Source organism: Pongo abelii, chromosome X (assembly GCF_028885655.2).
Source record: "Pongo abelii isolate AG06213 chromosome X, NHGRI_mPonAbe1-v2.0_pri, whole genome shotgun sequence".
Lineage (NCBI taxonomy): Eukaryota > Metazoa > Chordata > Mammalia > Primates > Hominidae > Pongo > Pongo abelii.
Window position 1 is genome coordinate 103,117,022 of NC_072008.2, and position 17,453 is coordinate 103,134,474.

At 38.3% G+C, this 17,453-nt stretch overlaps 1 protein-coding gene across 7 annotated transcripts in view; it reads left to right on the forward strand.

Moving 5' to 3' along the window:
- Positions 1–17,453, forward strand: part of DIAPH2 (diaphanous related formin 2) — a 905,937-nt gene that overhangs the window by 770,606 nt on the left and 117,878 nt on the right. Inside the window, exon 28 of one of the 7 annotated variants that reach the window (XM_054544834.2) lies at positions 12,492–13,526. The exons of the other annotated variants lie outside the window; for them this stretch is intronic. Coding sequence (XP_054400809.1) covers positions 12,492–12,541 — 50 coding nt within the window. The 3' untranslated portion in view covers positions 12,542–13,526. Of the gene's footprint in view, positions 1–12,491; positions 13,527–17,453 lie in introns of those variants that run through there. 7 annotated transcript variants of the gene reach the window in all.

Below are 17,453 nucleotides of genomic sequence, written 5' to 3' on the forward strand. Positions count from 1 at the left end.
GATCTCCAACTCCTGAGCTCAAGTGATCCACCCCTCTCCCAAAGTGCTGGAATTACAGGTGTGAGCCACCACGCCCAGCTGATTATCTACTCTTTTTGGTTAGTTTGAATTGGAAACTAAACAAAGTTGAGTCATTATTATGGTTCTGTTAAGTCTCTTTTTAACAACGGAATCCCCCTTGTGTTAATTATCAATTAGTTATCAATTGTTGCATAACAATTTACCTTTAAAATGTAGAAGCTTAAAACTACAAATGTTTATTATCTCATAGTTTCTGTGGGTCAGGAATTTGGGAGCAGCTTAGCTGAGTGATCGTTTCAGTGTCTCTCATTAGACTGCAGTCAAGATATTGGCCCAGGCTACGGTTGTCTCTGGGCCTGAGGCTAGAGGATCTACTCCAAGATCAGTTCTTCACTATACGGGCCTCTCTATAGAGCTTCTTGACTGTTGCTATGGTCTGAATGTTTTGTCCCCCCAAAATACATATGTTGAAACATAATCCCCAATGTGATAGTATTAAACGGTGAGGCCTTTGGAAAGTGATTACTCTTATAAAAGAGGCTCAAGGGAGCGTGTTTGCTCCTTTAGCCATGTGAGGACACCTAGAATGTGCCTCTATGAAACAGGGAACGAGCCCTTATCAGATACCAAATTTACCGGTGCCTTGATATTAGACGTCCCAGCCCCCAGAACTGTGAGCAATAAATACCATTGGGTATGTTGTTATAGTAGCCCAAACGGACTAAGACAAGCATCTTTATAACATGGCATCTGGCTTCCCCAAGAGTGAGTGATCTAAGAGAGAGCAAAGAGGAAACCACAGTGCATTCTGTATCCTAGTCTTGGAAGTGATATAACAATACTTCTGTTCATATTCTGCCAATCACACAAACCAACCCAGAAACAACGTGGGAGGGAATTACACCAGAGTATGAATACCAAGGGGTTGGGATAATTGGGGGGGATCATCTTGGAGGCTGACTGCTCCACCTTTTCATCTATCTCTCTTTTTTTCTTGTAATTTTCAGGGATTTTTTTTCCCATTTTCTTTTTCTTTCTTTTTTTTTTTTTTCCGAAATCCTGAGCTCAAGCGATTCTCTAACCTTGACCTCCCAAAGTGTTAGGATTACAAATGTGAGCCACCATGCCCAGCCCAGTTGTTATTGTTGAAGCAACCAGATCATTTGTCTGATTGAGGTTATATTTTGTTTATTGCATCCCACTGTGTTATTTACCTGTTTCTTTGCCTGTCCCCCTACTCCATATATTTTCTATAAATTTATAGTTAGATAAACCAAGCCACTCTAAGGCTTGATCAGATTCAGGTTTTGTCTTTTTGTCAAGATGTCCTTTTTGTTGCTGGTGTTTTGAGGTTTTATATTGGAGCACATGATGGCTAGTTTACTCTTTTTGTTATATTAGCAGCCACTGATGATTCTCTAGGTCCATTAGTTCAAAAGAGTACTATTCTATTATTCCTCCTTTAATTAATTTGATTACTTCTTAAAAAAAAATGCCCCCTCATCAACTATTTGATTACATGAAGGTACATTTCATATAATGAAAGATGATAAATACTTCTCTCTCTTTGTCAGTAAGTTGTTGTCTCTCTAGAATCCTCTAAAGGTAACAAGTGAGGTCTGGGAACCAACATGGGTATGCTGAAGCAGAGTCTCCAGGGATAGGTCCTGGTCATGGGGATCTTGAAAACGCTTCCTATGTGATTCTAATTTGGTCCTCTATTAACTTCTACCAATCTCCATTCCCAGAGTCTGACTTAGTAGGTATGGGAGGGGGCCAAGGATTCTGTTTTTTTTTTCTTTTAATCTCTAGATACTCCTCTTCAGCTGACAAGTTTGGGGAACACTACACTAGAAAACACCTTTTTAAACTTACTGTGGCTATATGCATCTATGCTATTCTCCCAGGCCATGGGTGTCTCAAGTTTACTCTCAAGCCAGCTGCCATGTTGTAAAGATGCTTGTCTTAGTCCATTGGGTTAAGGAGAGTTGAGAGTCTCGCTTAGTGCTATAGTTATAGCAAACACTATGGAGTTAGACTGTGTGGGTCTAAATCTTGGCTCTGCCACTTGCTAGCTTTGTGACCTTGGGGCAGTGAATTACCTTTCTGCCTCAATATTCTCACATGTAAAATGGAAATGATAGTAGGATTTTCCTCGTTGTTGTTTTTAGAACTATATGAGTTAACATTGTGTTTAGAACAGGGTTTTGTAAGGATTTCTTAAATACATAATAGAGCTATCTCCCTCTGGGAGCACTTCCTTGGAACATTTTGTTGATAAAAGCCAAATGTGGTGGTTATTAATCTCATCATGATAACATTGTCATTTATTGGATGTTTATATATGCCAGGCATGATGGGTTATGTATATTCTGTAGTTCACATAATCCTCATATCAATCCTACAAAATTAGCAATATTATTTTAATTTTACATATCAACAAACTGAGTCTCTGAGAAGTAACTTGCTCAGTGTAATAGAGCTCATAAGTGATGATATAGATATGACATATATTAAAGAGGCAGCATGACGGTTAAGAGCACAGAATCTGAAGCTAAGCTCTCCGGGTTCAAATCCTGGCACTACCACTTCCTAGTTGTGTATCTTGGGCAAGTTATTTAACCTATGTGTCAGTTTCCTTATCTGTAAAATGAGGATAATAGTTATACCTACCTCATGGGTTATTATGAGGATTAAATGAGTTAATACTTTCTAAGCACCTAAAATGGTCCCTAGCACAAAATGTTGCAGAACTCTTCCTTAGTTCAGCTAAAGACAGAGTTCTTTGTCCCACAGCCACAAAAATTCAGGCCCGCAGACAATTTGAATGGTGAGTAAGACAGGGTTTTATTTGGTGAAAAGGAAGAAAAGGGGGAAACATCCTGCTAGAGCAGGATGTTGAATCCCAACTTCCACACAGGAAGAGGAGGGGCCGGGCTCCTCCACAGTGTAAACTTAACGAGGCTCCACCTCAGTGGGCAGGCTGTTTGGAGTTTCTCCAGGGACCCCCTCCCACCTGACTGTCTCAATAATAAATACTTTGTATGTACTAGCTGGTTATTATTACTGCTATTATTATTTCTATTAGTTAGAGTTTAAAGAAAAAGCAGCAGTAAAAAAGGAGAAACTGAAGTTGCCAATAAGGAAGGGAATACATGTATTTCAATAAATGCCTTAATAAATAAATAAATCTTCAGGAGGGGAGAAAAGGAGAGTTGTCTCTACCACAAAGATGAGCAGAATAGAAAACAATTGGTTTCTAGGCGAAGGCAGATGATTAAACTCCTGGGAGATAGATTCATTTTTACAAGGTAGAAATCAAGCTAATCGTTTAGAAATGAAGAAAGGATGGTAGAATTGGAAGCCTGCGGAGGCAGTGGAGGTTTGGGGACACTTGGGGAGTCAGACCACGGAGCACGCAGTAGACATAGCCAAGTTGTGTTTTGTCAGTGCTTGATCATGGCTGAATTCCTTGTGGCTAAAAAAAATTACGCCTGGTGGAGGGGATAGCTCAGCAGCCTAGTGAGAGCAACGAGTTTGGACATGGTTGAATGGGATGGTTATGATAGTAAGTAGAAGTGAAGGAGCATTGAACAAGGAATCAGGAGACGTGGATTCATTTTTTAACTTTACTATATCAACTAGCTTGTATGACCTCGAATAGTTCACTTGACCTTTGGATCTCAGTTAATTCACTTGTGAAATAAGAGAGCTACATCAGTTTATCTCTAACATTACTTCTAATTCCAGAATGTATGACCCTACAGGGCTGATTTTAGCATCTAGCTGCACCAGAAAGGAGTCAATTGAAATGGCAAGAGTTAAGAAAGTGATGGGAAAGCCCAGGGAGGTTGGGATGCAAGTTCAATAAAAGTGAAGGTAGATGAGGGAACTCGTGTCAGTCTCTCAGTCTTTCTGCCTTTAAGATTTTTCTTTTCTGCACTCAAAATTCTAAGACTAGCTTGTCTTTTTTTTTTTTTTGTAGCAAATATTATTATGGCTATTGTGAATTTAATAGGCTATGTTTGACACACACAACAGTGAATGTTATTTTAGTTTTACATATCTAAAATGTTCATTAACACATCAGAAATAAACAGTTCACTTGTAGGGAGTTATTTTTTTTCTTTTAAGCAGAACATAACAAAAGAGTATTTTATGCTTTCCTGTGCCCATAATAACATTACATTTTGGAGTAGCTAACTAGGTTGCTTGAACACGCTGTTACAGAACTGGTTAATCCATAATTCAGCAGGTTCTTGGCTTCCAAGTTGCCTTATTGACAAGCCTGAAGAAAGTGGATGGAACTAATTAGCACTCAGCATTATAAAATAGGAAGAATTAAATAAAGCAGCTTCAATATTAAACTCAGACCCCTATGAAGATATTCCCTTTAGTTATGGGGATTTTGAAATGATGGACAGGCTAAACCAAAACTCATAATCCTATTACAGTCTCCTACTTCCACCTAATAAGCTTCAAGAGCCGTTTCCTTGGAGTCTGGGATATTGCCATCTTCCTCTAGGCTTTTCTGTATATAGCTTATAGATTCTTTACTTGTTTCCACTAAATACTTTGTTATTTAAAATAGCATAAAAGAGAGTATATAAGTATATATACATATTGATGTATTTTGACTGTAATAATACCCTTGGCCTGTAGGGAACTTCAAATTATTAATAATTTCAGAGGAAAGCTTTTTAAGAAAAAAGCTCCAGGCTTAGCTGTAATGAGGCATTTGAAAAGGAGGAGGGGATATGTTTATGTGCGTAATGAAAATATTGAACCCTTTGGGATGTTATGAACCATGGTGCACTAATAAATGATGTTCCCATTTCGGTGTTCCAGCAGACATCTTTGTACCCCGATGTACTCTTGCAAAATGCCTGTAGCTCACATTTCCTTTTAAATATTTCTATCTCCTGACATTCGTTACTGTGGGTGGGGGTGCAACAGGATAAATCTGATGGAGAAAGGAGGACAATACAAGAAGTAGACAAAGTTGGTGGTTTAGAATAATAAGCCCATTTTCAGCTGAGCTGTGTAGTTCATATGAATTAATTAACCCCTTACAAACATTTGTCTGACAATCCAAATTCTCATTCAGTTCAATGGGTTTTATAATCATCATTTAACTAAATAGCACTAAGAACTGTTTATATCCTGACATTAAGGAAGCTTTGTCGAATTCTTTTTCAGTAAATCATCTGAAGTTGTTTACAATTTGCAGTAGTCTTGGTTTGTGCTCAGGTTGCTGTTTTGCTGCTTTAAAAAATATTTTCAGGGTGCTAATTATAGAATATGCTCTAGAGTTTGGTGAGCTTTGTAAGAGTAGAAGACCTTTGTAAAGAACATTTTCACATTTTAATTGGAAGAATGTAGGCTTAAGCTATTATCTATCATGTTACACAAAATGAATCCAATGATGCTCAATGGATATAGAATGATTAATTACTCATTCTTAAGACCTGTGCCATTTAGTTCCTGGTGATAAGATGGTGATAAAGCACTTTTTACCCAAAAAGAGAGAAATGAGAGTATTGTGATGACCATGCTGCAACAGAGTGTGAGAACACTTAAAAAAAAAAGTTTGAAATGAGAAGCATCTGGGACTTCCCTTCTATGCTGTTTGTGTATGTAATTGCTTTTAATTTTTGTACAAAAAGTTAAGGTACTGTTAATAAGCATTTTACTTCATTGAGTGTCTTCTGATTACAAGGAACAAAAAAGCTATTTAAACTGGGTGTTCACTGAACAGATACAGAGAGGCTCAAGGGAATTCAGGGCAGGATGTATTATACACCTAGACCTAGAGCCCTGCTCTCCTTTCAAGGTGACTCTGCGGTGCTTCACATCATGAGTTCATGGGCCTTTAATCTAGTGCTTGAAACGAGACTTTACTTATCCTCATCTAACTGCTCCTTCTACCTCCTGACAAAGATTCTTGGGTCCCAATTCTATGTTCCTGTGACAGGAATGTTATCTGAATCCTTTTTTTTTTTCCCCCTATGTTTGTTTGTTTTTGTTTGTTTGTTTGTTTTTTGCACCAGGCCCCAAGTCTTTGACAAGCCTAGGATGGTTCTCCTGTAGGTCAGGTTCCTTCCCTGATTCAATTAGCTATTACAATTTTATTTATTTGTTTATTTTTATTATTATTTTTTTGAGACTGAGTCTCACTCTGTCACCAAGCTGGAGTGCAGTGAGGTGATCTCGGCTCACTGCAACCTCTGCCTCCCAGGTTCAAGCGATTATCCTGCCTCAGCCCCCCAAGTAGCTGGGACTATAGGGCGCACACTACTACACCTGGCTAATTTTTGTATTTTTAGTAGAGACAGGGTTTCACCATGTTGGCCAGGCTGATCTTGAACTCCTGACCTCAGGTGATCTGCCCACCTCAGCCTCCCAAATGCTGGGATTACGCTCCCGGCCTCTACTATTTGTATTATATAATAACAAATTTAATCCTCACAAAAATCCTATTAGGTTAAGTACTAGTACTATATTCCCTTTTATAGTGGGGGAAACTGAGGCAAGGAGAGGTTAAGTAACATTTCCAAAGTTATGTAACTCCAGGGTCTGTGATGAGTTAGGAGATCTGGTTTCTAATGCTTGACCCATCACTGTGCGAATGACTTGAAGTGAATCACTTAATCTCCCTGGGCATTCAGCCATTCCATGAACAGTTTAAAAATTATTTTTCTAATTTTTTTTATTGACAAACTAAAGGGAGGAATCAGGTCCACTACCACATTGTCATAGGCACTGCTTGGTTGTAAGGAACAGAAATCTACATAAGGTAGCTTGAGTGAAGGGGTATTTATTTAAGGATGTGATAAGCAACCTTGTGGACATCCAAGGACAGGAAACAACAGTGAGACCGCAGAGTGTCTTAGGCTGGAACCAAAATGGAAAAGTTAGAAATATAAGTTGCTCTCAGGCCGGGCGTGGTGGCTCACGCCTGTAATCCCAGCACTTTGGGAGGCCGAGGTGGGCAGATCACAAGGTCAGGAGATCGAGACCATCCTGGCTAACACGGTGAAACCCCATCTCTACTAAAAATAAAAATAAAAATAAATTAGCTGGGCGTGGTGGCACACACCTGTAGTCCCAGCTAATCAGGAGGCTGAGGCAGGAGAATGGCATGAACCCAGGAGGCAGAGCTTGCAGTGAGCCGAGGTCGCGCCATTGGTTTCCTTTGTCTAAACATGACTGCCACAACTATGATACAGTATGATGCTTACTTCAAGTGGCTATCTTTATGTGACATGGGTCTCTCCAAGTTCAGATTCTTGTGACAGAATCTGACTGATCCAGCTAGCCTGTGAATTTGTTTCCCTTAAGTCAGGTGTTCAGTCTGTGGCCAATCAGCCAGAGCAGAGATAAGATCACATGGTGATAGGACTGTCACCTTTTCCAGGGACTGGATGAAAGAGCAGATTCTCTGAGAAGGGTATGGGAAGGGCTGGCAAATAGACTGATGTTTGCTACATCCATAATCCTAGCACTCTAACACAGTTTTAAAGCATATTGTGTATTTCTCCATAGATCATCATTTTGGCTACATAAATATATATATATATATATGTTTTTTTGGTTGTTGTTTTGTTTTGTTTTGTTTTGTTTTTGAGACAGAGTTTTGCTCTTGTTGCCCAGGCTGGAGTGCAATGGTGCGATCTCGGCTCACCGCAGCATCTGCCTTCTGGGTTCAAGCAATTCTCCTGCCTCAGCCTCCCAAGTAGCTGGAATTACAGGCACGCGCCACCACGCCTAGCTAATTTTGTATCTTTAGTAGAGACAGGGTTTCTCCATTTTGGTCAGGCTGGTCTCGAACTCCTGACCTCAGGTGATCCACCCTCCTCAGCCTCCCAAAGTGCTGGGATTACAGGCGTGAGCCACCGCGCCCGGCCATGGCTACATAAATATTTTTTAAGCACTTCACTGTATACCAGGGACTTTACTAGGACTACACCAGCTTCAGGCCCTCCATTTCCTAATTTGTAAAATGAACTATCCTGTCTTGCTTTAGAATTCAAACACACACACATACACACACACACACGTTTATGCGTTTATCTATATTATACTGAATACAATTGTCCTTTCATATCCGTAGGTTCTACATTCATGGATTCAATGAAAGGCATATCGAAAATATTTTTAAAAATTACATCTGTACTAAACATGCACAGACTTTTTTCATATCCCCTAAACAATACAGTATAACAACTTTTACATAGCATTAACATTTTATTAGGTATTTTAAGTTGTCAAGAGATGTTTTTAAGTATACGGGAGGATGTACATAGGTGATATGCAAATACTATGCCATCTTATATAAGGAACTTGAGCATCTGCTAATTTTCTGGTTTCTGAAGGAAGTTCTGTAACCAATTCCTCATGGATACCTAGGGATGATGGTATATTGCCTTTGTTACCAAACCAACCGGAATTTTGTTTGTTTGTTTGTTTGTTTGTTTTGAGGTGAAGTTTTGCTCTTGTTGCCCAGGCTGGGGTGCAATGGCGCAATCTCGGCTCACTGCAACCTCCAACTCCTGGGTTCAAACGATTCTCCTGCCTTAGCCTCCCAAGTAGTTGGGATTACCGGCATGCACCACCACACCTGGCTAATTTTGTATTTTTAGTACATATGGGGTTTCACCATGTTGGTCAGGCTGGTCTCAAACTCCTGACCTCAGGTGATCCACCCACCTCGGCCTCCCAAAGTGCTGGGATTACAAGCATGAGCCACCACGCTTGGCCCCAACCAGAATTTATTTATCCAAATGAATGTTGTGCAGTACCTTGAATTTGAGCTAGAGAAGAAATTCAGTATAATTTCTTCAGTTACATCTAGTGTTTAACCAAACTTTAGTATTACCCAGGTTACTTATTGATTTGGCTCTGAAATATTTGTTTTCTAAAACTCAAATCTATTAAAAGTCAAAGACTTGCTGTCATCAAAACTATTTAAAAGGCTGTGAGGCCTACTGTAAAGATATCCCGAAGAAGGACTTCACAAATGTTTTTTGCCAATGATAGAATCATTGCTTAATTCTGTAGCTCCTAAAGTAACTACCTTGAAGAGGACAGATCTTACCAACATATGTAGGTTGTTTAAAAAATCATTCATATTATGTACAGAATCAAAGATTTTAAAAAGTATACAAGATACAAATACCCAGTTAAATCTATAGTTAGGCGTTTGAGACTTAAAAAACAATTTGGTGGGACTCTTTACTGAAGTATTAAAAAACCAGAATTCTATCTCACATCTATTTCACCTACTGTGACCCAGTATCTAAATATGTCAGTATACTTCTCTTCTTATGCTCACATAGGAAAAAATATGGATTGAAATGCTTAGGACACACTGGAAACTAGATGAATTTAGAGCTTTTAGAGGAAAAACACCTTGCCATAGATCTCCCCTGAACCAGCCAAGTTAATTAATCTTTGTTTTTGTTGTTGCTCTTGCTGTTGTTTTACCATAGTTATGCAAAAGTAATGCTGCAAGTACAGGCCAAAGCCCCAGAGGAGGTGGTTGAAGTTCAGCAAAATAGATTTACCAAATCCATTTGTGTTTGCCTGGTTTTATGTTGGCATTTAGAGGCTATCTTTATTTTGGTAGCTTTGTAGCCTGAGAGTGAGAGAGAATATATGTGTATAGGTATGTTTATATGTGTTGCTGACAAATTCAAAGACATTTGATTAAATATGCTTTACGTAAGAAGTGAAAAGTATTGTATATATTTTTTTCTTTTTCTATGGATTACAATATCTTCATTTCTGTGGTTACTTTTTGCAAAAGATTAGTCCAGATTCATCATTCTAGTTTCTAAGAGGAATGAAAGACAATTTAAAGCTAAATTCAAATTCTATATAAGTAGTATAATCTGATGAACACAACCTTTTATCCCAAATTTAGAGCAACAAATGTTTTATTTAATTTGAGAATATGAGATAGGAAAAGTCCATCAGAAAAGTGGTTTTAGAAGCTCAAAATGTTAACTATAGCTTCCATGCATTACAGTCCCGTGATGCTCATTTAATTCTAAAGTAAGTCACTTGTTGTTTCTGGAAAACTAGTCATAGTTAGACTAATTCCTTTTTGTTGTTGTTCAAAGATTTGAAATAAATGCACAAAGTCTTCCTTCTTTGTAGTAGACTAGTATCCTGGTTTCTGCATTTTTCCTGAGGAATTATACTTTAAGACCGAAGATAAACAATGTAGAAGAATCCTCTAAATGTGACTTGTGGATTCCCTTTGTACGGGACATATTCTTTGGTGTTAATCACAATCCTGAATCATTCCTGCCCCAGCCTTTTGTCTCATCTTTCCTGTTGTACATTTACAAATTGGCCCTAATGGGTAAGGAAGAAACAGACAACTAAAATAGCTATAAGATGAATAGTAGTTTTTTAAAAAACTTTAAAATATTTTTCACACTCTACAGGGGAATAAGCAGATAATTTGCATATACACTTGTGGCTCTGTGATGTTTTCATATACCAGAATTTAACACCTTTGCAAAATCCTAGCAGAGACCATGGGGATACACAATTAGATGCTTAATCTAAACCTGGAACAATGTGATTTGGGCTGATTTGCAGAGAGCCTGTAAAAGCTGAAAAATCAGTTTGACAACGTTCCTGCTGGGATTGGCCTGCAATAAATGTTTGCAGTGGTATTTGGAGGCCATGCCACTTTAGTCAGATCACTGGGGCTTAGGAGATGATGCCTACAGTAAAACTTGAGTTCACTGCTTATCAGGGAATGTGTGAAGGCTCCCAGGCTGAAGGTTCATTAGGTCAATCTGTAAGAGCTGTCAATCAGACCAAGCTGTCACGGGAATACTTTTTTAAAAAATAAACAGAAGTAAAATTTTTCTACTTAGGATTTTTCCACATTGCATCCCTTCTGCCATCATATCGTCCATACAAGAGACAGCCCTTGTGAGAGAGTAGAATATTAGCCCATTGTAATGTTCCAAATGTCAGCCTTTGGCCACCATCACCTATGAGCACGGCTGCTGCTCTTAGTAATCATTGTGGTCACTTAGGATGAATAGGATAGAATGGTTGTCCAAAGTACGTAAGTCTTTAAGGAGTTAAGGACTTGCGTCATATTCATTAGCCCCAGTATTTTACCACTGTGATGGAAACATAAAAGGTGCTCAGATGTTTATTGATCTCAACATCAAGAACAGAAACCACTATATGAATCTAGCATACATATGGCCTTTACCGCCCCATTTCCCACTCTTGGCTTTAACAAAATTTGACAAAATTAGTTCCTGTATTTCTTCCATATTGTCAAGCGTGTATTGTTTTATAGCTAGAAAACCTATCATTTAGGTTTGATTTTGGTGTATTTACTGATTGAGCATGACTAGGATATTTGAAACGTCTTTAAAAAAAAAAAAAAACAAAAACGTATTACTTGTAAAGGAAGCCAAGAAGGTTTGGAGGTGCACTGTTTATTAGGTTTTGTGTGAACATTTAACACTAAAACATTAGTTAATATGTATTAACCATTTAGATGATTGTAAAACATTATATCCATGTGGCAAGTCACTAAATCAAAACACAGGTAACTGGAACAGACTGACAGAAAACACAGTTGGCCTCATCAGATACATAGAAACCATAGTAGGATGACCAAGATAAACAGTATAGCTATGAAAACATCAAGTTGATGATAGCATAGACTCTAATTATTATCATCATCAATAGAATGTCAATGTATAATAAAGTGAATTATATAGTTTTTGTTTAACTCTTGTTTTAATTAGCACCAGATTCAGCTACAGTTGTATTTATGAATCTATGTTAATTTCTAATAGTTAGAATGAATTACTTCTTCCTAAGATAATACTCTTCCTAGAATGGAAATTTAGAAAATATACTCTATTAAATATCAGTTGATTTTCTTTCCAGGTGGCATCCATTAGGACAAACATTATGAAAAGGCCACTGACCAAAATGTTGATTTCCTAGCTGACACCTGGAAGAAAAATAAACTTATGTTTAATGGAATAGACTGTCTAAATCCCTGTTTTGAGAAGAGTTCACATTCATGAATATGTATTCATTGCTGAATTCAATAGATTCGAGTAGTGAAGGACATCCGTATCATAGAAAGTAGCATCTATTCATTAACTTACAACTTTCCAAAGAAACAAGCAAGAATGCAGCTTGGGATGGAGTGCTGGCAATACGCAGTTCATTCCTTTATTATGTGACACGTTTATCATGACCTGCATGATAACTAATGAAATAAATATGAGATTTGTGTATTATCTGTGGCCTAATTTGTTGAACTTCTCATTTTAAGTTACAGTAGCACAATCCTAAATCAATATTATAAATGAGCTGTTTATGGTTTTGTCTTATTCAGTGTTCTAGGTGCATTATGTTTTTTTATTTATACATTTCAAATAATTTTTCTCTTTATTTCTTCTTTTCTGCAGTGGTAAATCATCCCTGTGCAACAAGGGCTAATCCAAGATCAGCTACATAAACGGCCTGAGTGCTGTTTTAAACAGGATTGGGTGATGGTACAACATGACGTTTTAAGATAATCAAGTAGTAAAAGTTTCTAGTGGAAACATGATATTCATTTTGTCTGGTGCTCTTTTCTTTCTGCCTAAGGCTTTCTGATAAAATTTATGCTATATGCCCCTTAATACTGATTTCATGATGGTTAACCATATCTATGCCTGGAAAGAAAATATAGACTTGGGAAGAAAACAGATATATAGTCTACAATGAATATTTCTAGCTCGCATTCAGGATGACTGTGTTGTGCAGAACATTCTGCCAGGCATTAAGCGGGATACAAAAGCAGTCTAAGATATGATCTCTGCCCTATGAATGTGTTTTTAAAATGTATACTAGTCATTATTGGAGTGACTATTACATAAAGACAAAAGCCACTAGGGTAGCCATGTTTTTTTTGCCAGTTATTAGCCATATATAGCATGTGCATGCGCACATACACACACACATACATATATGTAATATATAATTTTAGTATATTTAAATTAATCCATATTTTCAAGAACATCATTAACTTGAACACTCAGAAATACCCTGAGTGTTTTAAGACATAATTGCAAATAACTCATGTAATACTTATATTTTTATATCTTTGCATGTATGAAGTTTATGCATTCAGCCTTGTGCAAATGTGTTTATATCATTTGCCTAAACCCTTGATTATTTACATGTTCCTATGTGGGATCACAGTCCTTCAGATATGATTCATAGCACAGTGATTTCTTTACCTGTTGGTATTCTACTACTGAAATACTTTAAGAATCCTGTGAGTTGTGTACCTGGAAATATAAAATTGATTTTATTATTAATCCATTCAGAAATCATATTGGGCAATAGCACTACTACATGTACATTTAGTAGCAAACATAGATAGAATATTTGGAGATAATGAAGATTTCAAGACTGTGTTAAGAAAAAAAAAAACAACCACGCAAGAGACTCGGCTCTTGGTTCTCAGCTCCAAAGCATGTGAAATATTCAACTTAATAAGAACATAACTGCAGGAAGCACTTCTAGGTCATGGGAGTTGCTATGCACAAAAGAGGTATGCTTGTTCTAGCTCAGAGAAGCTTCCACATATATTATTTACTGAGGAGGCCTCATTTTAATGCTGTATAGAGAAGCCCGAATGACATACTCTTCACAAGTGGCAGTATTGGTATTACAGCATTCCAAGGGTGTGAGAATTAGTTTGGAAATGAACTGAGAAAAAGCAAATAATATTTCTTAACTATTGTAGAAAATGGAGGTATCACTAGGAAAATTATATTTTCCTCTGGTCTTTCTCACCATTTATTTATTCCGCTCACCAAGGACCCTGGCTTTTGAGGAGAGGTCCATGGCCGAGAGAACATTAAAAGGAAAGAGTGAAAGTGGAGAATGCAGATGCATATTTGGATTCAGGAGGAAGGGGAGGTTCAGCAGGTGCCTTCTATATAGCAGAGTTGGTTGTTAAGTCACACTACCCACAACATGCTACCCACAATAACCACAGAAGAAAGGTTACACATACATAGGCCTGTTCTCCCTTTTATGCTCACTTACCACGCAAATGACATCTTTGTGCCTGTTGCTCAGGGTCATTGCCTAAAAAAATTGAGTTGAAACTGGCAATGAAGAAAGAATGGGCCGGGCATGGTGGCTTACGCCTGTAATCCCAACACTTTGAGAGGCCAAGGCAGGCGGATCACCTGAGGTCGGGAGTTCAAGACCAGCCTGGCCAACATGGTGAAACCCCATCTCTACTAAAAATACAAAAAATCAGCCAGGCATGGTGGTGTGCCTGTAATCCCAACTACTCGGGAGGCTGAGGCAGGAGAATTGCTTGAACCTGGGACGTGGAGGTTGCAATGAGCCGAGATCACGCCATTGCACTCCAGACTGGGCAACGAGAGTGAAACTCCATCTCAAGAAAAAAAAAAAAAGGAAAGAAAAACACAGAAAGAATGGAGGACTTTAACATTTCTTGAGTACCTATTGTTTGCTTGGCACTGTTCTAGGTGTCATATGTACAGCATCTCATTGCATCTTCACAACATTCCTGAGCATTAGGTTTTCTTTTCCCAAGTTTACAGGGGAAGGAATGGAAGATTAGAGAAGTTAAGTAGCTTGGGCAAGGTTGCAGCTGGTGAATGGCTCAGTCAGAATCTGAACACCAGTTTGTCTAATTCTATCCTGCATGCTATTTCCTTACAATGTTCCCTTTCACTTAGGGGCTCATGCAAAAGATTTATGATTTCCTTCAGATTTTCTTTGGTCATAGTGCTCTAAACACTTGTAGCTGAATTTTTAGTTCTTACCTCAAATAAGTCTGGTAGCACTACTACATTTTTAAAAAATGAGTGATATAATTTGTAGAAATAGTCACTGGAATGCTTTTAAGAGATTTCAAATCATAGAGTTGAAAATTCATGCTGTGTTCTAGGCATTATTGATCCTGAGCCATCTCATGCAGGTAGATATAAATCCTCTTCTTAAAGATCTCTGGTGAAAAAACACTTTCAGGCTTTTCCATAGTAATTTACCTCATTGCTGAAAAGGTTTACAGATAGGTGTATGCACATTGTTAGGACCAATGACATAATGCCCAGTTGCAGTGAATCAAGCTAATAAAATAATAATCCTTTTTAAAATTATAATCTTCAAAGGGTTTCCAAAAATCACTTATAGGAAGTTTATGTGATTTTGCTGTTTCTCTAGGAAAGGCAGTTACATTTGAATATTTAAATGATCAGGCCTTGTGTGGGTCACACAGGGATTTTTATTTTGCATTTGGATTCCCTTTATAGTTTAAATCACAGATCTGTACCTTAAATGCAAATGAATGGAGTGTTGAGAATTGACATAATTTTTTAAATTGCTACAGTTATTTCCAGGGAGCTTTACACCTCAGTATAAGTATCTTATCCTGTATTATAATTGCTTGCTTGTTTGTCCTTCTAACAAGACCGTGAGCAATTGGAGGACAAGGATTGTGCCTTACTCATCACAGTATCTCTAGTGTTTAGCATAATGCTTGACACACAGGAGTGATCAATAGTTATCTATTGAGTGACTGAATTAATTTCTTCAATTGATTCTGCTTAGACAGGCCTTTCTGCTACATTCCCCCAAATGCAACCTGCTAATTCACATTTCTCTATCCTGGTTTATGTTATTTCTCTCAACTGGAGTGCTCTTTCCTTCTTTTCTCCACTTATATAAGTCCACCTAGTTCTTCCTGGTACAACTAGTTGACACATGAGTCCTGTTCTGACTATTCCAGATCTCACAGAGTCATGTCCTCCTCATGCCTTGACTCTTTTAGCCTATGGGATGCCCCACACACTTTAGCCCTTTATTATGTGCAGCTTTATATTATTTGCCAATTTAAAAAATATTTTTGTCTTGTTTTCCCAACCATTATGAAAAGTAGCCATGTGTTGTATCATTTTTTCTCCCCTTCATAGTGACTTAAGTGTGGAAGAGACCATTGGATAACAAACTATGGCCTATAAGCCAAATCCAGTCCAAAACCTAAGAATATTTCTTTTTTAAAAAAGTAATTAATTAATTAATTTATTTTTGAGACAGAGTCTCGCTGTGTCGCCCAGGCTGGAGTGCAATGGCGTACTCTCTGCTCACTGCAGCCTCCGTCCCCTGGACTCAAGTGATTCTCCTGCCTCAGCCTCCTGAGTAGCTGGGATTACAGGCGCCTGCCACCACGCCCGGCTAAGTTTTTGCATTTTTAGTAGAGACGGGATTTCACCGTGTTGGTCAGGCTTGGTCTTGAACTCCTGACCTCGTGATCTGCCCGCCTTCGCCTCCCAAAGTGCTGGGATTATAGGTGTGAGCCACCATGCCCAGCAAGAATGTTTCTTATGATTTTAAATGGTAAGAAAACAATCACAAGGGCTGGGCGTGGTGGCTCACGCCTGTAATCCCAGCATTTTGGGAGGCCGAGGTAGGTGGATCACTTGAGGTCAGGAGTTCGAGACCAGCCTGGCCAACATGGTGAAACCCGTCTGTACTAAAAATACAAAAATTAGCCAGGCGTGGTACCAGGTGCCTGTAGTCCCAGCTACTCAGGAGGCTGAGGCAGGAGAATCGCTTGAACCCAGGAGACAGAGGTTGCAGTGAGCAGAGATCATGCCACTGCACTCTAGCCTAGGCGACAAAGGGAGACTGTCTCAAAAACCACAAGAAAAACAATATTTTGTGACATGAAAATTATATGAAATTCAACTTTCCATAAATAAAGTTTTTTGCAACATTGCCACGTTTATTCATTTACACATTATTTATGCCTGCTTTTGGGCTACAGCAGTTGAGTTGGGCAATTGTGACAGAGACTCTGTGGCCCACAAAGCCTAAAATATTTACTATCTGACCCTTTACAGAGAAAGTTTGCCGACTGCTGGAGTAGATCATCAATGAGTACTTACTGGTTAAATAATTCATTGTCTTATGACTCTATTCTATTATGAAACAAGATAGTCTGAAAGTACTGTTAATTATGCTGTCTTGCCGTACATAAAGAAAAATAGTAATAAAAACAACCTCTGGAGAACAGATTATTTTTATCTTTTAGTTGGTGAAGTATAAAAATTTTCATTTTCTCATTCTCTGGTAAAGTGACTTATAGTGCCCTTATTAGTTTTAAACCTTTTCAAATATGCAGAACCTCTTCCTGCAGAGATTTTAAAGAACAAGGTAAGGCCAGGCGTGGTGGCTCATGCCTGTAATCCCAGCACTTTGGGAGGCTGAGGCGGGTGGATCACCTGAGGTGAGGGGTTCGAGACCAGCCTGGCTGACATGGTGAAACCCTGTCTCTACTAAAAATACAAAACATTAGCCGGGCGTGGTGGCAGGTGCCTGTAATCCCAGCTACTCGA